General features: G+C 38.5%; 1 protein-coding gene across 1 annotated transcript in view; it reads right to left on the minus strand.

Annotated features, from left to right (window-relative positions):
- Positions 1 to 24,217, minus strand: part of kcnq1.2 (potassium voltage-gated channel, KQT-like subfamily, member 1.2) — a gene marked incomplete at both ends in the record, with an annotated part of 177,485 nt that overhangs the window by 148,853 nt on the left and 4,415 nt on the right. Inside the window, 9 exons of the mRNA XM_079246599.1 lie at positions 3,538 to 3,721; positions 5,630 to 5,767; positions 6,943 to 7,038; positions 7,333 to 7,443; positions 9,536 to 9,676; positions 11,346 to 11,442; positions 11,526 to 11,604; positions 11,770 to 11,896; positions 16,657 to 16,747. Of these exons, the coding sequence (XP_079102725.1) occupies positions 3,538 to 3,721; positions 5,630 to 5,767; positions 6,943 to 7,038; positions 7,333 to 7,443; positions 9,536 to 9,676; positions 11,346 to 11,442; positions 11,526 to 11,604; positions 11,770 to 11,896; positions 16,657 to 16,747 (1,064 nt within the window). The remainder of the gene's footprint in view (positions 1 to 3,537; positions 3,722 to 5,629; positions 5,768 to 6,942; positions 7,039 to 7,332; positions 7,444 to 9,535; positions 9,677 to 11,345; positions 11,443 to 11,525; positions 11,605 to 11,769; positions 11,897 to 16,656; positions 16,748 to 24,217) is intronic.

The raw sequence follows: 24,217 nt of genomic DNA on the forward strand, positions 1-24,217 counted from the left end.
AGACAGATAAGTGGAGCGATAAGCCAGACACCGGCTAAATCAGACAATGACCAGTTTATTTCTAACCACTGACGCTCCACAATGGCACCTTATCAACTCTACACCTCTCCATCTCTCTACTTCTCTTTAGAGTCCCAGTCTGTGTCCCCTCAGTCCCCAAGGCCCTTGTCCACTCCCAGCCAGGCCAGTCCTGCTCCTCACCCATGGTGTTGGCAGGCCACCCAGTACAGAAAACAGGCCAGGTCAACGCAGGACCAGTGTCTGAGAGTCTCTCTGCTTGGCTCTGGTTTTGTCCGGTTGAGGACAAAGGCTCAGCCAGCCAGCGAGTCTAATTAAAATACAGTCTACGCCACATTAAAAAGGCAGGCTGACTAATGATTAACACAGAGGAGTTTTTTTTAAAGGAAGAAAAATAAGTACTTAACCAGTGGAAGTGGCTACTGTTCAGACAGTGCAGTTTGGACATCTCCATTATATAATCATTTCTTTTTTTCTGATGTTCTTATGTCTCTGAGATTTCTCCTGTTTCAAGCATGGAAATGGGAAGTTGGGAGCACTCTACATTCAGACCAAACTGCTGAAAGCACTTTCTTGACAACATGACAAAAGTCAGTCCCTGAAACCCCTCTTAGCCCACCTCACTTTTGACAGTTGCAAAGAAGACTAGAAGTACTCACCTGTTTTTCCGAGTATCTTTGCAATTCCTGCATAGAAAGGATTTCTTATGAAAACACAACAGTTGAGTTATAAAGCAGACCAGACAACAGACGAGGCCAACTGATGTAATTAATCATTTTGTAAGTTAACTTTTATGATTTATCATGGTCAATTGTATTGTACATTAACAATATTAATGAAATATAAAATTTATGAACTGATTTAAAAAAGTGTTTAAAATGATACATTTGCAGTCATTATTGTTTTGATTTTCTCCAAATGAGATCAAATCACAAAAAATCATATTTGCCCACAGATCCAGAGAAACCGATATGGTTAAAAGAATAAATAAGAACCAAAGCTGATGTAGACAGATATATCACAGGTGTGTGTTTTATAAAGGGATGAGATGCAGAAATCATACAATCCCCTGCAGTTTCAACAAGTAAAATTTTTCATATGGTCATCCACACCTTTTTCTACTCCAAATGACTCTATTTATCTTTAGATATTTTAAGCAAAAATAAATGGATTCAGATTTTTTTTGTACACAAGAATAAATCTGAAGAAACACCCGTTGAAGGGGCTTCCTAACAGGTTTGAAATCAACTTGAATATCACAACTCCTTCCACATGTAAACATGATGCATGTTGGTTTTTATTTTCCAAGGTACATTAAGAAGAAAAGACTGATTTTTTCTAATCATGTTCTGCATTTATGTCACTTTAGCTCCTTTTACAGTTTGACAGGAAAATCTCATAAAGTGTGTTTATCAACCTGGAGTCTGGGTCAGTTCATTTGGTGGGATTGTTTTTTAACACAGAAAGCTTAACTGGCACCCTACGACATCCACCAGACATATACAGCTGAAATCAACATGTCTGATGCTGTTTTGTTGCACTCGCTAGCATTTATAATCACACAGGTTGAAGCGTTATTGAAGTAGAAGCTGTGTGACCTGAGATTAGCACTGTGACTTTGTTTGGATTTTTTTTATTGTGTAACACCTCTATGGCTTTGGTAAGGCTGCAGCATTGGTAAACTGCAACTGGCATTACGAGAAATTCCCACTTGTAACTTTGACAAGCTGGTACTTTAAAGGAGTTTCCATTTAAGCCTAGTTTGAGTGTCTGTGGCCAGCAAGGGGGACAACTGAAGCTGTAAAAAAGTTTGTAACCATGACCTCTAATCACTACTGAGACTGTAATGGCTTCCATGTGGCTTACTGAAGACACCTGGCAGCCATCTTGGCTCAAAGGGGATCAGGATAGGGCGTCTATTTACTGTGTGAAAATGAGGAGCCACCACATAACAACTCCTCCCATAACGTCTAATGGCCTTTACTGTAAGAACGGAGAACGCTAAACTGCTTTTCAATATGTTCTTTGTGCAGCAAGCTGAATAGAATTAATGCTCTCAGTATAGTGTCTAAGGACTTGAATAGATGTTATTATAACCCATTTACTGCTGTTAGATTCATATTTAGAATTTCTTGTGGACTTTACTAATCTAAAGGCATGAACAAATTGTGCAAATCAAAAGTTTGGATACACCCAAGCATTTTAAAAGCGAGGTTTATCAATCATTTTCAAAATGTTAACAAAACAAAGTAAATTCTCACAGATAGTTTTTTTTTTTTACCCCGAAAAAAGTGTCTATAAGACGCTGATTTGGATATTTGAATGCCCTGGGTGTCTAAACTCATCAAACTTTTACTGAGATGATGGCTTTCCAAGCCTCTTAAAGTATCATGAGATCATTTCACTGCTTTAAACATGCATTATTTCATCAAACAAAACCATTTTCATTCTGTATTACCAAAGCAAAGGAAGGTTCATGACCAAATTAAATCCAATTTAAAAACACTTTAAAAGAAAATGGATTTTTAGGGTGTCAAGTTTAAATCAAAATTTTCAGTCAGGAGATCCAAATCAAAGTAAGTTTGAGCAAGCAGCAATAAAACTGGGTTTGATGTTTTCATGTGTAATCCTGGCCAACAGACTGGACTTGGACCGATAGCATGGAATAACGCAATTCAAAGAGGTTCACAAGCGTTCTTTGAAAAGCATCCCAGAGTGAGAGAAGCTCAGATGAAGCATGTTACGAATTAGCATTTTATACGAGGTCGTAATTGCAACTGCATATCACATAGATGTGACAGGAGCCAGCACCGGCCCTTGGCATAGGCAGCCCAAGTTGCTTCTTGAATAGTTTTCTGAAAGTGCTAAGGTTAGGGGTTTGTAATTTTTCTACCATTACAAATGTTGTTGAACTTTTATACTACAGCAGCATTATGAAGAAACTGCTTTGTTACATCTTAGCTAGCCTCTAGTTTAGGATTACTCAATCTGGTCCAATGAGAGCCGCAATCCAGCACACCAGACTCAAATTAACAAATCATTGTACCGAACTTAATGGGCTGTTAGATCCATTTAATTTGATTTAGGTGTTTTGAAGCAGGAATACACTGAAAACCTGCCGGATTGCAGCTCTCACCGGACTGGAATTACTATAACTACATGTTTTGCTAGTACTCTAAAGTAACAGGTGAATCTACTCTAAATCTGTCCAGGTTTACCAGAATCTGAAAGTACTTCCGATTCCTCTAGAAGCTGCTGCAGAGACTTCAAATATTCACTAATTTTGCTCTTAATTTCAGTAAGTGCAGCTGATTAAGTTTATATGTACACTATGTGCCAGTATGGATGTTCTGTATGTTTGAATGCAGCTTCAAGTCAGCCAACAAGCAGCAGTAGCAGGTGAGTTGTGTAACGTTACATTTCTAATGTCGACATGACCAAATCCAGGCATAATTTGGGTATAAACCAAAAACAGCCAAACCGTAAACCCACATAGGGAACTGATGTGGCTAGAGCCACTTTTGGGCAGAGTTTTACCTTCGACTGTCCCCCTTGGTTCTTCGATGAAAAAAGGTACTTCCTTCTTTCTCCCGGTGTCATCAATGTGATCATAAGTGATCTGAGGGATTGATAAAGCTCTCTCTGATGCAATGCCTAGAGACCCAATTCCTCTGGACTTTAACCTCCTCTTGGTTCCTTTTTTCTGTCAGAGAGAGGGGGACATCAAGCCATTTAAGAAACAAAATGTGTCAGGGCTGCTGTTACAATAAAATGATAGCTACAAGAGTCCTGAAGGAGCCATTCTGAAAATGATCAAAAGTACGAATCCCATCAAAACCATTACTCCACAGGTAAAAATATACAAAGAAAAAAATTCTGTATTTTCACTGGTGAACTTCACAGTTGTGCAGTGGTTAGCACTGTAGCCTCACAGCAGGAAGGATGCTGGTTCGAGCCTCAGCTAGGGGGAGTGGGGGGGGTTGGAATAGTGGTCACTCTGTGCAGAGTTTGTATGTTGTCTCCGTGTATGTGTGGATTCACTTGGGCACTCTGGCTTCCTCCCACCATCCAAAGACATGCATGTTGTGTTAACTAATCATCTATATTCCCCCTAGGAATGAATGTGAGTGTGAATGGTTGTTTGTCCTTCTGTGAAGGACTGGTGACCAGTCCAAGCTGTGCCCTGCCTTTTACCCAATGGTTGCTGGGGTAAGCTCCAGCTTCCCTGCAACCCTTAATTGGACTAAACAGTGGAGAAAATAGGAAAAAAAAAAAAAAAAGAAAAAAACTTTACATACACTTTTTTTATGGTTTGGCTCTGAGGACATTAACTGTTGGAGTTTCATCCTGTTGGAAACCAACATAGACCAGAAAAAGACTTGGATGGTAAAGTTTATCTCTTCCAAATTCCAACAAATAATAATGGCACCTTTATATGTAAGCAAGTAACCCGTGCGATGGAGATGGTTGCATCTCAATGCAGTCTAGCGCCTTTAACCTGTAACAGCCTGGATGGTAAAAAAAAAAAAAAAAAAAAAAAAACTTCACCCATGTATTGGTGACATCAGTGGTATTTGTTTTATTTCAGTTTCCTACACTGAGATCATAGTGATGCGTTATGTTACTCGGTGAGTCTGTGAGAACCTAAATGTTTCCTCAAGTCCAATCCATAGAGCAACTGACCCACACCAACATCGTGGATGTGGCCTTCATAGAAACTCAATTATCTGGCCTCACTGATTCAGAGTTCGGCATTTGAAAGGGGGCCAACAGTTCAATCCAAATGCCCAATGTTTGAATGAGTCATTATAAGAGAGTGAGAGATGGAGGTGGTGGTGTGAGAGTAAAAAAAAAAAAAAAAAAAAGGATTAAGACAAAGAGACAAGATTGAAGGTCAGGAAGAAAATGGTAGAGGAATACACACAAACTGACACTGAAGGAGTTAAAAAAAAAAAAGTGGAGAGGAAGAAAGGCAAGTGCTGATGAGGAGGAGCAAGAAGGGAGAAGAAAATATTCAGCAGGAGAGGAGACAGGGAGAGTGGAGAAAGTGGAGTGTAACATAAATTCTGTCAGATGGAGGAGGAATCTTGAAAGACAGAAAAGGCAAAGGGAGGAAAGACAGAGGAAAAAAAGTCACATGCAGAAACAGAAAAGAGCGGAAGCTGCCTTCATTCTCCTAAATACATGTGGGCTCAATGCACCACAAAGATTTTTTTGTTGTTGTACTACTAGACAAAGGTTTACTCCCATGAGAAAGGTGGTGGTGACATCATCTCAACTGACTGAGTCTTTGTCCAGCAGAGACAAAGGCCTCGAGTCATCCTGGTGGAGTCAGGCCTTTAGGGTAGGAGGGGCTGTTGTGTGTGGGTATTTGTGTTTTGTGTGCGTCGTGTCCTTCCGCGTGTGTGTATACGTTTGTGGGAACTCGTCTTGCCCTTTCATTATGTGTGGCTTTTGAACAATATAGTTAATATCGCTGCGAAAAGTGAACTGCACAAGATGCGTTAAGGTCATTTGACAATGAGATGGATGAAGTTGAAATAGATGAGTAATTTATGCCGGGGAAGTGTTTTATCTACACTGCATATTTCTAAACCGGGAAGACAATTACCGCCATGTTTAGTTTCTTCATGCTTGGGCTGCCACTGTCTGCTTGCGCTGCGGCGACACCCTCTGGAGTTAGGACGTACATTTTCCATGTAGCCGCACAGCCGTTTGGTTTCTCAGCTGCGTAGCACCTCCAAAGTGTCTGAGAACGACAGGTTGTAATAAAAAGTAGAGATTAAAATAATCCATAACAATCCACTGGTTTATGGTTAATCCAAAAAAAACCATTACCGGACAGACCTGGCTAATGTTTCTTTATTACATTATTACATGTCCCTGGATTTGAGACAATCCTTTTTGGTTTATTTTACAACTGCAATTCCAAAAAAGCTGGGACTCTAAAACGTAAATGAAACCACAAGGCAAACATTTTCAAATCTCATAAAGCCAATTTGGACAGAACGTGCAGTTTGGTGTGACAATGTTGTTAAATGAACAGGAAATGTTCCTTGTGTCCATCTACTGTGTTCCATACTAAAAACCTGGCAGTCCCTGACTCTACAGCACCTGGTAAACCTCAGCAACTAATCAGCGCGGCCATGGCCCGATCTGTAATGATCTGCTGTACTTTGCTGCCAGAACTTTTTGGCTGAAAGGTCACAGCTGGACTTTCAGAAACCCCTCTAAAGCCCTGCTTCTTTATCTGTCTTCAATTTAAAAAGGCACTGATCTTCAAAGTCCACATCTTTCAGCCAACAACACAGCAGACTAAGATGGAAATCATTTGTAGTATGAACAGAACTGTGTTCAAAGTGCTTGGTCTGCTCTGAAACTGATGCAGGGACTAAAGACTTTTCTGAATGAATCAGAAGCTTTGATGTTTGATGGTGTTTTGCTTGTGTATCTAATTGTAAAGTCATCCCATTTTTCTAAATACAATATCTAAATATAAATACCCTGGTGGGGCTACTTCGAACTTATCAGAAATGTTCACTTTGACTCAGTGAAGAATTTAATTGATTTTTTGTGGTCAAAAGAGTGTGGTCACTTTGCCTCACAAAACCCACTGTGAGTTGTACCTCAAGGATTTACACACTTATATGAAGTATCACTATGAAGTCATGACATTTTATGCTTCTGAAGAATTACATGTAATGTGCAAATGAGTTATCTGGTGAAGAACTGAAACAAGGAATTTTAATGAACTTATTTGGATTTTAAAAAGATTGCCACATGTTGCTACAGTAATTGAGATGCATTTTTAGTTTTGACAAGAAGGATGAATGATATATCCATTCCTTTCCTGTCTGCATTTCAATAGACAAGACAAAAAAAGAAAAAAAGTTTGTTTTTTAGAAGCATTTAGTGATGGTTTACCTGGATTAGAGAGGCTGCAGCAGGTATCTGTCTGTTGAAGTGCTTCTGTCTCTGCTTCTGCTGGACTTTTAGGGCAAACCCAGAACCCAGGATGCCCTACACATGAAAAAATTGTGTTTTTAAATCCATTCAGCAAGAAATAAGGAAATAAATGTAAAATGTAAACATTTTTTTTTTTTTATATACCAGCATGTAAATACCAAAAAAAAGGGAGGGAGTAAAACAAATATAATGTTCATCACAGAAAGCAATGCCTGAAATCAAAACAATAAAAGAGCCCAAACAAGTTCTAATGAGGTTAACACTAAATGAAACATAAAAACACTAATAGAATAAAGTATTTCCTTACTGCACGTGAATTTCATATGATTTGGATTAAACTGTATTTACAGCAGGTAGAGCGAAGAAGGAGATAGCGAAGACACTGAAGCAGGAGGCGATGGCTTTTCCTATCCACGTTTGAGGAATTTTGTCTCCATATCCGATTGTGGTGACAGTCACCTGGAAAAAAAAAGGGGGGGGGGGTGAGTTCCTCTTATATCTGTAAGAAAAAACTATCACGATGAAGGTCAGTTGCTGATGTGACGTCAGTGTGTGTGCTTTAGTTCAGATGCAGTGCTATGAATAAACGATTACACGAGGGAAGTAAAGCAAAACCATTTTAAGACAGAAGTGATTTAATTTAAATAGATGAAAATATAAAGTATAAGTACCCAATTTCCACTTATATATTAAACACATAACAAATAAAACCGATCAAATCCTTCCTCATGTTTAATTATCTGAAAATGCTATGAAGTTGTCAGTCTCTTAAACCCTCAGTAAAGCAGTGTAAAAAAAAAAAAAAAGAGTTTGACAACAAAGAAAAAGTTCAGTGGTCCGGGATTTGCCCCACAACTGTCAACGATGGCTGGGGCATTTGAGGTTCTTTCTTCTCAAAGATTCCCCAACCACTAATCCTCAATGAGTGTAGGAATTTGCTGGGCTGAGGAGGGAAAACAAATACCTCCTTCATTTGCATGTGCACCCACTCTGAAAGCCGAGCCAGTTCTGACACATTCAGAGCACACTTGGCTTACTGTGGGTGTTGATGGGGTATCGCTGGGTGAGCCACCGCTGTGCACTAATACAAAGCGGCTGATGTAAGGTGAGATACTTTAAGGAGCTTTGAGAGCTAAAAAGAAAAAAAAAATTAGAAGGAGTGGAGTCGGGAAAGACGGGAGGGTGTATGTGGAGGGTGGGTGGAGTTGTGGGAGATTTAATCCCTCATCTGCAAATCTGATGACTAAACAATGTCCTCCTGACATGAGAGTGGAAATGTCTATTAAAAAAAAGCCTCTCATTCAGACTAGTGTGGCGCAAAAACTGCTTCATGTCTACACAAAGGTCACAAACTTGTCCTGTGATGATAAATCTATGTCAATATCTGGATATTTATACTTCATAGTGCACATTTATATGAATGATGATGTGCTTTCCATTCAATATTTGAGATTGCATCTGTTTTTATTGAGCAGATTTCAAGTTTTTGCGCAACGTGTCCTTTCATCCTGATTAAAGCAAGAAAGTTGTTCAATCAAAAAGCCATTAGTTAACTATCAACAATTGGAAAAACACAACAAGTACAGGCTGTGAGGGGGGATTTAAGAGGGAGAAAAGGGGATATGAATCATGGCATTGGCTTGTCCTCCAGCTGTGCCGTGCACCTGCACATCCGAATGTGGAAACTATGCCAAGAGAAGGAATACGCTGTGGGAGAGCTTAGGAAAGTCCAATCAGAGCAGTTGCATTCCAGCAAGCGCACACAAACACTTACAAACCTCATCAAACCAATTGTAAATGCACATGTTACGTCCCTCACACGACTCTCAAGTTTACAGTTTACAGGAAAACAAAGAAAGGCACAAATCCCCATGTTGTATTCTTCTCTCTACATTGGGAATGAAGAAACACAAATAACAGCCTGCATGCAGCAGGGAGGAGCAGCGTGACCCCTTTAACCCATGTTACATAAAAGGTAGAAATCCCACAATTAAAGTTTTAATTAAAGGAACTGACACTTTATATTGGTGCTCTAAAAGTTCTTTGAGGCAAAGATCCCCAGAGGTGAATGGTTTATTACTGTCTCTTTGTGGCACGCTGATCCCCTGCACAAGGCAGCCATAGGTTTCTCATTATGCTGCACTTTCAATTCAAATGTTTAATTAACTACTCTGGAAACCTGAGCCTGCACATAGAGGGAAAACCAAGTCAAGGCGTGAAAAACATCAACACACCTGCATTTGTTTTAAATGTTACCAACACACATGAATGCTGGAGGAAAAAAAGGGAGAGGGGGTAAAAATACAACAAGTTCAGAATTGCAGATCGCAGACTGGCCAGTCTCCTCCGTTTCTCCAGTTTCTCAGCTGAATGCTTTGTAAAGATGGCCTCTTACAGCTCTGTTTTGCAAGCCCATAAATTATTTTTGGAAATTAGCATCATTCAATAATCAAAGGTGAAAATGTACAAAACAACAATTAAACATGAATCCATCCCAACACTTTTCACATAATGTAAAAAGTGTTTTCTTGTTTCTGTTTAGCTGTCTTACCACGCCCCACCACAGGGCATCGGCGTAGCTGGAGAAGCCAGTCTTGCCCTCCTCGTCTACGGCATCTTTCTCCGCCAAGTAGACAAAGTAGGAAGAAAAGATCAGACCCAAGAAGCCAATGTACAGGGTGGTGATCAGCTCCTGAAAAACACGATTTAACCAAAGATAAATCTAGGAAAGTGAATTTCTGTGCATCACTACGAAGGTTTCATCCGACTCTTTCCTTAATGACAATTTTACCTGCAAAAGTGTTTATCAAACAAACTAAATTCTGACAATAAATACCAGTCTTTAATAGTTTATCAAGATTTAAAGAGCTAGGCTGGTGCCAAACATTAAATGAAACTAAATAAGTGTTTCAAATGAGCTGTAAGCCATATCCAGAGATATGCTTACAGCCTTTTCGTTTCCTTTTATGCTTACAGGTCGGTTTATGCCCAAATGAGTGTCAGTGTCAGACCTGTGTCCCTGTGTTTTAAGTGTCACTATGCCTCAGTGTGGAGAGTTTTGTCAATGCTCAGTAAAAGCGTTCAGGCTCAACCTAAAAAGTAACATTTCTTGCATCATTCTAGTGTATAATTCAGAGGAATGCCTGAAGAATAACGGGTGAGTGGAAGAATAAAATCTTACAGTCGAAACTGACAGAACTTCCAACTTATAATATACTCATCCCAACTTAAAAGTTGTATTTTTCTCTGCTGTAAATGAGCGCTGTGTTTACACCACAAACTGATATGTTTTTATGCTTTGGCATGTTAAACCGAGAGGCCCACATAAAAAAGGACCACATATAGACCACCATGAGTTGCTAAAATATGACGATAAATGATACTGTTCTGATCCCTGGCTATTTAAAAGTCAACTGGAGTAATGTTTTGATAGACACATGTAGCATCAAAGCACAGACATCTATACTCAAGGGGCATGTTGAAAAGAAAAGAACAGATACAGGTACGAAGTGTTTCCAGAACTTATATTTTTCATTAGGAAAATACATCAAATGTAAATGAAAAAGTGAATTTTGAGTCTTATATTAAGGGCAAATGTAATTATTACTACAGGCAGGCATGTATATTAAAGCAAAAATCTGTCCTGATCAAGCATCCTAACATGCTTAGTGTGTTCGGTTCCAAGTGTTTCTTGACAATGCAATATGTTTCCACTAAACAGAGCATATAATTTGATAAAGTGGTCATCTGACAACAGGGAGAAGGCAACGAATTACATTAGGCTTGACTTGGATTCATCTTATAATTATTTTTACTGACCCTCTGCACGCAATACTCAATGATAAGTTCTACTCCTCTTGTGCATCAAAGGGATGTGAATGTCAGGTTCGACTCAACAAAGGCACACAGTGTACTTTAGGGATTAGGTAGAGAACATTACATCCTCTGGCTTCATTGTGTATCTGAGTGAAAAAAAAAACTAAAACAAGTGTACCATCATACAAAGAAAAAAAAAGGGGGTTGAAAATCTTGACAACCTCTTTTCTTTTCCTTATAAAGCCTGCTTTAGATTTTTGTGTATGTGTGCGCACTGGATTTGTCATTAGGGGTACATATTCTGAGGATTAAAGAAACAAGTTTTCCTATTGTAGTGTGTAAGCAGTGGTCAGGCCAGTCGATTTACCCCACAGGAAAAACTGCAGCCAACTGAAAGCTCTGCCTGTCAATCGGATTAAAAATACTATTCATACGCAGACACACAAGATAGACTGGTAGATTAACAGTTACAAGTTCATATAGATTTGAATGAACCTTTCAAAAAACAGGTTTAAAGTAACAGCATTAGACTGTTTCAGACCTACCTGTCGATGAATAAAAACTACAGATCCCAGAAGCCTCCACGTTCCACCTTGTCGATCCACGTGCAGCATGCGCAGGATCTGGAGGAAACGGATGCCCCTGCAACACAAAGTATGGCTGCCTCTGTTATCATCATTTGATCCTGTTTCAGCTTGACCTAAATAATAAAATCCTTACTCCACCTGATGGCGGACGTGGCAAAAACTTGTCCATTGGACCCCACTCCGAGCACAATGATGGAGGCGATGACGACTATCAAATCTGTGAGAAAAAAGAAAAACTTTATTTTAAATTTAAAAAAAAAAAAGCGTCACAATTAAAGTTTTAATCAAATACAGCATTTAAGTAAAATGTTACTTGAATGTTTAAAGTTTAAGTATGAGATTTGTTGTAATAATTGAGAACAAAGGATAATGCCATGTGCACCTATGATTGATATGGGCTTCCTGATAAAGCGGAGACGTCCTTTGATGCCTGCATATTTGCTGCGGCAGCCTGCCGACCACAGCCGGACCACATACTCCGTGCCAAAAAACAGCACCAGTACAATCTCCTGTGGAGCACAATGCAAACAGGGAGCGAGGGTTGTGTTAATCCACCGGTACAGAGACGAAACAGGAAAAACACATGCAGGACAGGAGGATGTGGAGGCAGATATGGTATTGTTTCAAAAAGCAGTGATAGCGCAGCACCATGCAGTAGCACTAATTCAAGACCATTAAGATCAATCACCAAGATTTACAACATGATAGGAAGGGTAATGACAGGTGTGTGAGGTAGAAAAAAGGGAGACACTGAGGTGGTCTAGCTGCATCAAGACCACCCAGCCACGTACAGGGAAAGATGAGGTTGATAGCATGACTGATGACAGCTTGTATTGAGACAGGGTCAATGGCTAAGTGATTGAAGCTTTAAGAAGAAATGCCTTTACACCGCTGGCTAACAGGTAAGAGCGTAGAATAATTTACTGCTGTTGAGCTCTTGTCTTTGTAAAAACGTGCCTGAAGCACTTAGCCATCAAGCAAAAGCTTGGTTTGAAGTGTTAATATGTGCGCCTGATGGACTTTTGGGCCACACTTATTTTTTCGCAAGCCTCTGCAAATGAATTAACTCTGTGTGATGGAGATCATTTTCCTGGCCACCTTGTATCCATAATATTTAGCCACCATACTTTCTGTTAGAACCTATAGCCATGTGGGTGGCCTACTTATTGAGTCCAGTTGCCTGAGCTGGCTGCTCCCTGACCGCCCCTTGTATGAAACTTAATACCATCAGCCCTGCTGCAATAACACAGCACCACAAGGCTGCAAAACAATGACTTGTCAATCACAGACACTCTTCTTCTGGAAATGAAGAGGTGCTCTAGATTAAGCTAATTGTTTTCTTGAAAGCTCCAAATGTGATTTTTTTTTTGTTCTTTTTGGTCATTATAATTTAATAACTACTTATGTTTACAGCTTTAGATGTAGCCCTTGTGCTGTCTATCCTGGAATTTCCCTAATCTTTTCTCTGAGCGAATGGTTCACGCTGTCACAGAGTTGAAGACAAAGAGATAAGAAAATAAAGAGGATAAACTGGCAGAAATGGTTCAGCAAAACTCTATACCATGACCTAATAATTGTGCTGAAATAGCATTCAGGCTCATGCAGCGAAACCAAACAAATCAGACATGTGGACAGGCTTTCAGCTGGTTGGAAACACACTGCCTGTTAGAATGGATTTCAGATGAACTTGACCTGTAGCCTTACTGTTTGTGTAGGATATAAACAGATTGTTTTGATGAGGTCATATGTCCTTTTACAGTTTTTGTTTAGCAGATACAGTAACAAAGCCTCATCTAACAAAGAGACCCTAATGCACATACACAAAAAATATACATATACATATACATTCATTCATTCATTCATTATCCTAATCACTTAATCCGATGAAGGGTCGTGGGGAACCTGGAGCCTATCCCAGCAGTCTTTAAGCGAAAGGCAGAGTACACCCTGGACAGCTCGCCAGTCCATCGCAAACATATACATATACATATACATATACATACACATACACATATACATATACATTAAACAGAAAGACATGGCATTTGTAGACATTGCCCAACAGTTCGGGATCGTCACAAAGTGCCCACAGAAAACCAGCCTGTTGAGCTAAGTAATTAGAACAGCTGGGTAAAATCTGAAAGCCAAAGGTTTACATGAATTTGAATAGATTAGTCTAAATAATTCTATAAATTGGGTCACCCAGATGTTGAGGGGTAATTTTGTACTGGATGTGTATCTGAAACTGGCAACTATGTGTTTACTGGAAACAGCTGCCTGTTTGTGCAGCAATAATCTTGTCAAGCCAGATGAGGATGAAAGCATATCGGATGAAAATGTGATTAGATTGCTTTGTGTCCTACAACAAGGGAGCTGTGCGTACACACAAAAACACACACGAATGTGAGACTCATTACACCTTGAGCTGAGCTTTATGACAGTTTTTTGCAGTTCCGTATGTCAATCCAGTCTAAATTTGCAAACACTGCTGAGTCATTTCATATTTCAGATGTAGTTTTCCTCAACAGAGTTGTTTTAGTTCTAATAACCTGTAAGATTTAGTCATTTATGTGATCAAGTACTCACATGTTAATGTCATCACTTCTAAGTTTTTTATTTTTTAAGAATCCCATCAGCTCTCTTTTTCACTTCACAGATAAAGGTGGCCGTTGGGTCTGTAACTTGTAGTTAGCATTAGTTTAAAAAAGTTGCCAATTTGAATACAAGGAGATGATAAATTACAAACAAATAAGCCCAGAGGACACCTCTGCAGAGCTACTGCTTCAAGTAGTGTCAGTCAAATTTAAGACTGCATTTAGTGATGTTCCCGTGAAATTTGACATTTATTTCAAATGGAAATTGTCCGAACTATGTTGATCTTTAAAAGATCAGAAGCTTCCAAAAACAGTTCCTCTTTGTTAGGCCATAATTTGACATGCAGGTGTTGAATCAAAGAGAAGAAGTAAAAAAGGTTATTACTATTACTAGCTCTAATAGAGTTAGGTGTGATCTGGAAAAAAAAAACATCAGCATCTTTATTCTGCATCAGTGTAGTTAGTAGCTGTTGGGTAGTCTTATTTAGATGTTGAACAGATGGTCAGGCCAGCGCTGCTATGCCAAAAAGTCAAAGGTCAAACACAACGGTTGGAGAATGTTCGCATAATCCAACAGAATCTAATCACATGTAGTTTTTATAAATGGAAGCAACGGGCTGTGCAGAAGGGATTTAAGATCCGGACAGTGTTTTGTGTGACGATGTGCGTGTGTGCATGCTTGTGTGCCTCCTGCCATGCTAGCTTTACTTTGGGCAGCTGCCCTGAAGGCCAAATATCCTCAAGGACTAACGTCCTCTCTGCTATCCAAAACAAGCACGCTGTGATTCACTAATGTTAGCTGACCCTGAACTTTCTAAGTTTAGTTACTACCACTAGTGTGTGCCACCATAACACCATGTTGAAAGCTCCACCACCACAATACACATGTCACACTGAAAAAGTGGTGTTATCTTATATGTCATTGATGATTAATATTTAACCAAAATCATTATTTAGACACACTTGCGTGAAAATATCCCATCAGATGTGGAAGCATTTTGGTTTAAAAGTTCCAGAAACATTATTGTACATGTTAAATTTTTCTTTGTAGACTTAAAAAGGTACAGCATGGGTTAAAAAAATGGACAAAGAAGAGAGTTGAAGTACTTGCCTCTTTTTTAGTGTAACTAAATAAATAATAGTGATAGGAGATCTTCAGAGGGCACTGGCCAAAAGTTTACAGAACACAGTGTCCACTCTGTCCTCTGACTGCCACAGGACACAGGAGGCGGTATGTATGTGTGTGTGTGTGTGTCTTTTTTTCTTTTTTGTGAGTGTGTCTTTGCAGCTTTTGTGTACATGCACGCTTCGTATGAGTATGCAGTTGCTACGTGTGTATTTACGTTCGCAGTGTGCTAGCGAGAGACAGATGATGCAAGCTCTCTGTAGAGTTGCCAAACAGCACCCATAATTTTCTCTACCTGTTGTAAGCCCTCGATTTATTGCATCACATAGCCGACTTAATAGCTTAATAACCCACAAAAAAAGCAATCTACCAGCAAGCACCAGTGTGTGCTGTCTACATGGAGCCAAATGAGTCTGAATAACAAGTGCAATAACAAAAGGCTGAAAAGGGACATGTAACTATAAAGATCTGTGGAAGAGTGTAAGACAAGCTAGGTGTGTCACAATATTTGCATTAGCCAAAATGGATTAGAAACTTTGAGTTTTGTAATAAGTTTGAACTGAGCAGTAAAATGGCTGCAGTGTCTCTCAGCAGAGATCAAACACCTCCATCATGTGGACAGAAGGAGGTACTGCAGGTCTTTGTCAAATTGGATTTTTAGATTTTTCTGCCCTTTTAAATCTACTTTAACTAGTTCATAACACATTTCTAACCAATTATATAGGGTGACGTTGCAACTAATTAAAATGATCATTCTAACTTCAAAGTATAAGAAGAGGAACAGTTTTAGGCACAAGTAAATCGGCTTTTGGTTTAGTCAAGTCCTCTGTACTGTGGTCAGGTTCTTTTGTTCTCAACTAAAGAACTTGTTGCTTTCTAATGGAGGTAGAAGGAGATTTTGTTTAAGTTGCCTGTGAAACCACAGATGTCACACAAGCTGTTTAAGTGAAACTGCAGTGTGATTAGGACGTATTTTGGCTGTATGAATGTGACAAATCTACACCTAAAAACATCCCGCTGGTATTGCTGTGGTCACATTTAATGCAGACAAAGTCCAAAAACAAGCCGTTACTGCTTTTGTTTAGAAAAAAAAGGTGTTATTCCCCACTGAAAAGGTCAGTTGTTTTATCACAAATCTCTTCCCTGTGTTGAAGTGTCCTTGGCCAAGATTGAATTGCACACTGCCTCTGGCATGCTCCTTCATATTAGATTTTATTACAAAACATTTAGTAAAACCTTAAAGACTAAAGATTAAAAGGTGTGGAATAATGCAGACGTTTTACCAGGTCAAGCTATTTAAACCCATCCCATCTAGGCGAGACTTGTAAATGTAAATTTTTTACTTAAAAAGTGTCTGAAAATGGAAAATAATTCCTCCATGGTTTTACCATTTTACATTTCTGCACCTTATGAAGTATTTTTCTACTAGCACAATTAAATAAACTGAAGTTGACCGGAAGAGGGCTTAAGATTTAAACTACTTATGGAGTGATGTGGCAATGATGAAGGGTTTATTCTCAGACATTTTAGTCCAATAAAAAGTACTCACCATCCAGAAAAGGGTTCCAGTGGCAAATTCTGCATATTGTTCTATGGTGGACAGGACACTGAAGATAAGACACACCAGGACCATAAGGAAGCTGTGAAAAGGCACAATGCAGGTTAATAATCACAACTCATCAGTAGTTGTTGGAAAAGACTGAGTGTATCCTATGTTTCAAAAATCTAAAACTATAATTTATTTGATTCTTCAATTTTAAATAAAAACATGTTGAAATAAAAAAAAGAAATCATTATTTTATTTGTTACATTTGGTAAAATATGAAAAATCAGTTTACAATAAAAGAAATGATCAAATATATCAGATTCTGAATAAACTAAATATAAAATACTAACACAATGACTTACCATACATATCAATCTAGCTGATGCATGGCCATGACTGTTGCCTTTCTTAAATGACACAAGACTCTCATATGCTTTTATAATTGATGGTTTTATCTGGATTTGTAACTGTGTAACAAACCATTAAACCATTAAAATAAAAATGTTTCCAACACAAGAGCTGAGGAACAAGTCATCATGTGACTTGCAGATGAACAAAGTTTGAGGTACTCTATCCCTGTTTTTCCCTATAATCATCAATCTGCTTGTATTAACAGATGTCATGATGTTTCAACATCTCCTAGCAACAGGGAAAGATTCTGATGAGACGCTCCATCTGTCAGTGTGCATACATTCTCTGCAAATGTGGCCTTGTGAGCTAAACATACATGAGCAGCACACCTAAATGAGACAAGTAGAAGAACATGCAGGAGGGAGGTAGATGGGAGAAAGATGGGATTAGGTACAGGCAGAAAGCGGAGAAGGGGTGTGGCTGAAAGTCATTACTAACTATTTTATTACCAGTTTAAACAAACCCTTAATGATAAGAAAGATAGTACCAATAGATAGTAGTACCCCCCCCGCGCCCCCCCCCCCCCCCCCCCCCCCCCCCGAGGCATGTTTTGCATCTAGCTATAAGAACTATATATAAAATCTGTCTTTTTCACGACAGCCTGCATTTGGCCTTTCCTGACTACAAGATTAAGGGTGCATTTTCACCATACCAGAGTTAATCCTCTCAACCTTATAAGTGCTTCTCCATGACATACCAGGATATTCTGCATGAACCATCATCATGATCAAACCCACTTTAGAAAACACACATCAGTGGGTGCATTATGATACTGTGAGCTACAAGCTGGATTACATGTCAAATGTTGGAAAGGGTAAGTGAGACTTTACCATAATTCCTGTATCATGCGTAATAATGCAAATAAACACACTGCAGCAGAACAGACACTCCTGACTGTATTTCTTTTTTCATTTAAATAAGTTAAGAAGAATAAGAATCAGATTTGTTCTTCTTAAAAGATCATGCTTCTTTCTGGAACATCAGGTGGAAGAATGAGCTTAAGACAACGTAGGGTGATGAAGGGGAAGACTCCTGAAAGAGGATTCCCCTCACACATGGGCACATGACAAGGTGGCCAGATGGGACAGTGATTTTACTCCATCCATGGGACTTAATGCTCATCAACATGCAAGAACAGACACACTCTTGCCCCCCTTCCTGAATTCAGTTCAAAACACAAAATGCAGTGGGAAGGTATACTGACAGCAAACTTTTTATAGTACAGTATACAGCAGTTTGGGATAAGGGCGACCATGATGAAGATCCAATATTAAGTGGCAGGATGCAGTTTTAGTTTGATTCTTTTGCTTGATTTATGTGTAATGCTGGCCTTCCTGTCTGCATGAGGCAGACACTAATCCCATTTTGGACTCTGTTGGAGTGGCACTTGGGCCAGCCTATGAGATCGCGCAGTTAGACATGCCCCTGTGATGTAGTGTGCTCGGCATATGGGGCGAAAGGATTTTAGATGTGTATGACAATTAAAAGCAAGACTTAGACAAATCTCCACAGTGTAGAGTGTATGTTTACATGCAAGACAAAAGGATTCTGTGCAGAAGGCATGTAAATATCTGACAGAAAGTTTGTAGTTGATGCAAAAAAGATCAGCTTATTTTAGACTATTGTATTGGTCTTAGTGCTGAATTTATAGCTCAGATTACAAGAAATAAATCAGTTTGAGGGAGCTGAAGATGTTTTGTTTTAGCAAGAGGGACCTCACCTTACCTATGGAAGCCTAGTAGCTGCTTTTGGGTTATCTGATAAAGGATTACTATATTATTTTACCGATATCTGCTCATGTGTCCAGAACAAAGGCAAACAGTGACATCCAAGAAGATTCATTCAACTGTACAGGGTCAACTCATGTGATCCCAACGCGCTCTCTGCATATTACTCTACTGATCCGCATCTTAATATTTCCTGGTGCAAGTTCAGCAGCAATCTAATCTCCTCTCTTATGCATTCGTTTAGAGTTGTTTACATGGTAAACATTTACAGTAATTTCCCCCAAATCAGGATTTTGCAGATTTTGTGTTCTAGTTGAATAGATACCTTTTCCACCCAACCAGAGTGTCAAATCTTTGGTCAAACATCTAAACAAACATGTCTATGATGGAATCACCAGCTTACAATTGATACCTTGTGAAAATTTCAAGTACTATTATATTTGCCAGCAAATAAATTTAGCAAATGGTCAATAAAAACATTTTGTTGAATAGTTCCCAACGCTTCAGGAAACAGGGGACAGGTTAACAAAAGGGCAGATAAAATTAATTAAAATGAATTACCATTCTGTTGAAATCAGATCATGTTATTTGGAAAAGCATAAACAGTCTGCCACAATCATGTAACTCATACTTAAGGTCACCTAATCAATGTTTACCATCAGAACAGTATGCTATGGGAATCTTTAAAGTAAACCCCTGAAAGATGCATCAGGCAGAAAGATGGAGCTAGCAGCATTCCTGAAGCATATTACCACATAGTTTCATGGAAAAACAAACTACATTTTTCGAAGAAAACTTTTTTTATAAATAAATTTTTTTTAGCTTGTTTTGTTTTTGTACTCAGCAGTGTGGAAAATGTGAGATCAAATGCTATCACTTGAAAAAACATGCACAATTTATTTACATTTGCAAATTAAGAAGCTGTCAGTTTTCAGTCTTGGATTAGTTGGTCAACAACAAGTGCAGAGTAATGGCAGTCAACATTAAATTACTGTAAAGGGAACCTGACCACACCACAGCAGAGACGGTTGCTATAAGGTTGTAACACATGTTTCTATTTCTTTACTTTCAGTTGGTTTTAACAAGGTGGAATAATCAAATATAATGTTGCACATACTGTATCATTAGCTCATTTCAGCTGCTTCTTTTTTCCGCTTTATGTGATAAACAGCACACCTGCAAAAAGACATTACAGAAATCTTTTAAATCATATCTGGAAAAGGATTTACAACAACCCATTATAAGAAGATATGATTAACATTTTAGTTATTGGCCATTAACTTGGTCACTAAATGTCTGGAGACATTTTTATGCACAAGTTCAAATCTACATCTTTCTTGATGTCGGGGTGCATGAACCAGCAACTTGCACATCCCAATGAGAAATTACTAATAACAACCTTCATCCACTGCCACACCATGGCTTCATAACAGAAAAATACAGGTGCTGGACTGGCCCACCAGGCCAGTTTTTTCACCAGTTGAAGACACTTATTACATCATGAAATGCAAAATATCACAAGTCACTGCCCCGTTTTGCAGTCAGCTCCATATAAGACACAAATAGCACAACATTTGCCACGAAGGACCCAGCTAGTCTCCTTCTTCTTCTCTTCTCCAGAGATTTAAGAAAATATTAATAATTGCAAGACATGCATGTTATATTGTTAAACTTGAGTTGTCACAACTGTTAAATATTTTTGCATAATTCTATTCAGTAAATATGTCTAAGCCATAACAAAAGCCAATACCTTAATGATGCAGTGCTATTTCTAATATAGTAGTCCGTTTAAGCATTAAACTTTTTTATACTGTAAAAAAGCAAATTTATACAAAAAAACTCACAGTTACCAAAACATTAAATCATATCATCTTACTCAGCATCCCACAACATTTGTGCCGCAGCAGTCCTGACTTCGGTGCAGGCTTACATCACTCGACTAGAAAGAAGGAATGAATTACTATGACTTTCTATTTTTAATCTAATGTTTATACTTTGATCATTTATTTTTTCTTCTTATTGAATATTAAATCAATTACAAATGTTACTATTAGTGGGTAATATCATACCTAAAACACATTGCACTGCAACAGCATAGTGCATAAACAGTGCATAAAGAGTTTGCATCGTTCAAACCGTCACTCATTGATACCTAAAAGTGAATAGGACATTTGCCAGGGACATAAATAATCTAAATACAGAAAAACAGAAAAACTAAGAAAATCAAAATTTAAAATATATTAAATACGTAACTAAACATGCCTGTAATATTCAAGTGATGGATTTTAATCATGTAGACATAGACAATAATTTAGGATTTTTCAATGCTATAGCTCAAGTATTCCTGCACCAACACTGCAGGGGTGGGTTTTCTGCAGACAGGATTGAATCCCAACCACAGCCATTAGCTAACCTTATTTAGCCGAGCCAAAACCCCTAGGATCTGATTAAAACAAAACAGCTGGGGCTTCAGCAAGTATTATTTAATGCAGATCTGTCCAGCTTCACTAATATACACACAACACAGAGCCACAGAAAGCCATCCACTCAATTACCAGTGAAAGAGAGGCAATATATTGTATGGAAAAGCTAAATAACAAAGATAATTGTTGCACTGAGTTCACACAGCAATCATATTTGAGAGTGATGTATGTGTCATGGCCTGTTAATAATGTAAAGCTATCAAATATAAAAAAAGATTCATAAAAAAAATGTTTTAGACAGAAATAATCGATCACGAGAACATAGTTACTGATCTCTTTCATCCCTTTCACTTTCCTCGGGATATCCTGCTTCAGGTTAAGCTGCCAGAACATGGTCATATTTTACAATAACATTCAGCACCAGCTAAGTTTGTTTATAATTTATCAATACAGATTGTAGTCTGCTAAAAGTTGGATTAGCATCAACCTGTTTACTCAAAATGTTAAATGAAGGCTTTAAGCTCATAATCTAATTTACCTCAACAGTTAATATCAGGTTGTGGCATCATAATTCTACTGAACAGTCTGACAGGCTACATAATTTTCCAGTGTCACGCTGACCTACTTCTGCCTTACACTTACTGACTGGTCATTGTATCTGCATAAACATGAGGTACATGTGGCTTTCACTGCAGTTTTACTGGAGAGCCGTTGAGGACCAGGTGTTCAGAAGAGCAGAATTTGTGTAGATTCTGTAAAATCTAAAAGCTAAAAGCTCTTTCTATGGAGATCAAAACATCTGTAGGATGTACAGCATGAATCACAGTTTTCTGTTTCTTGACTGAGTGTTGGATAGTTGGTCACCCAGAGTAGCCATCGCTCTACTTGCACCTGAACGCCACACTGGTCTCAAAAACAAAAGGATAATCAGACATCACATATGGTGCATAACTGTAAAATGTGTCAGAATTATATTAAAAGCCTCTCTAGAATTAAATGTGTGCAATATTCTCAGGATAATGTGCTCCTAACAAGCACAATCAACTCAACATTTTTTAAGTTGTTAATATTTTTTTTTCCAAGACAATTTGTAACATTTTCTTAGGTTTTATTTACAGTCATAATTAAACATAAAGAAACAAAACAGGCACTCCAAGTGAAGACTGTAGAGACTTGACAATGTAGAAATGACTAGACCCCATGGCCTAATGTACAGTAATGTGCAATAGGCTACTTCCATTTTAAGTATTTGTCTTCAAGTTTATGTTATATGATATATGTACAAATTTGGGCTGCATTTAGTTTTGAGACTGCTCACAAAGTATAAGCATTCCATTTTAATGTCAAACATCTAACCGGTCAATACTCATGTTTAATAACAGTTTCAATATACTTACATTATAGTCTTTCTTAACATGTCAGTGATTAAACGTGCTGTTGGGATCTGTCAGGGTTTGGTTTCTCCTCCTCGCTCCCCTGAGTGATTGGACACAGCTGTTTCTGATTATTCTGGACTATAAAGCCTTGGCCTGCTCTTGACTCAGTGCCAGTTTGTCTGCTTACCAGCAGTATTGTATGATCGTTCAAAGTTAACTGCATTAATCTGGCTATTACAACTTATAGTGAACCTTTTTTGTTTTTCCCCTTTCTGTCCAGCATACCCTCTACCCATCTGCGCGGGTACATAACCCTTTCCTCGGATCGTCTCTGGTACCAACCCCAGCATCCGCCCCAGAAGCAGCTGTGCCACTCTGCACTGACTCAGCTCCACTTCCTTTTCTCCACAAGAGCATTTTCACCAGATTAAAACCTTGTTGTGAAGCACTTCTATGATGTTCCTGTCATCATTCAAATCATAACGCATGCATCCTCTTCTTCTGCTGCAGTTTAATGGCTTTACTGTTCATTACAAGAAACTTGATCCCTGCCCCCAGACGGGCATCTATCATAGAAGTAGCAAATCCAAAAATGTAAAACCCAAATAAAAAAAAAACACAACTATGAGGGGGAATTCTGTCACAATTTAAGGTCCTTAAAACTAAATTTAAGACAAACTATTTCATAAAATCAACTGATAAACACAAGTATATGTGAGATATTGTATGACAACAACTTCCTGATAAGTAAAAATAATCCACACAGTTCTCTTTATTCAGGCAGTAATCTCTTTGTAAAAAAAAATCCACCAAGAGGTTTCCTTTCCTCCTATTCTACGTAGATGGGAGGGGTGGAGTCTGGAAGTCAAAGACCCACTGTAACCATTTCAATAATCTGTCCAGATATGAACACACATCCAAGCATTCCAGACAACATCTGGACTCTGCGTTTTCACCAGGATAAACAGGTGCTACTGTTCTTCCGCTGACATGCCGTGGTATCACAACAATAAAAATGACCACTATGATGACAACTTTTTAATAATAACAAAAAAGGGGGAAATAATGCTGTGACCTTTTAACCTCCAGCACAATGCCACAACAATTACTTTCCTTTGCTTCACACCAAAGAGGAAGAAAGTGAACCAAAAGGCGTCAACAGCAAAGAAAAACACGATTGGTATCATTATAATCTGTTTGGAGTCTGGAAGGTCATTTAGAAATCATGAGGATATACATGTTTATTCCCTTTTGTTATGTAAGACTCAGTGGGAGTGATACAAATGTGAGAGAGGATCACTGCCCTAGGTTGTCTTTGCGCTGGCGAGTCTGCTATTGCATAAGACTCTGCATAAGACACATGTCCACGTATGCTATCATGAATCAAAGGGATTTCTTTAGTTTCATAAATTCTGCATTAGCACAAGAGGCATGCATACAATTGTGTGTCAGTGGGTATACAAGGCATTTGAAAAATAGTACTTTTCAATCACAAAAGTTTTAATTACTTTGAGTAGTTCTTTGAACTATTCTACTGAGCTAAAACTGCATTTTCCCACCACATTATTTATTTCTTATTAAGCCTTTAATGATTAATTTATCAAGCAATGATAGGGGCTTTGTACTA

This window comes from Telmatherina bonti (genome assembly GCF_933228915.1).
Source record: "Telmatherina bonti genome assembly, chromosome: 2".
Classification (NCBI taxonomy): Eukaryota; Metazoa; Chordata; class Actinopteri; order Atheriniformes; family Telmatherinidae; genus Telmatherina; species Telmatherina bonti.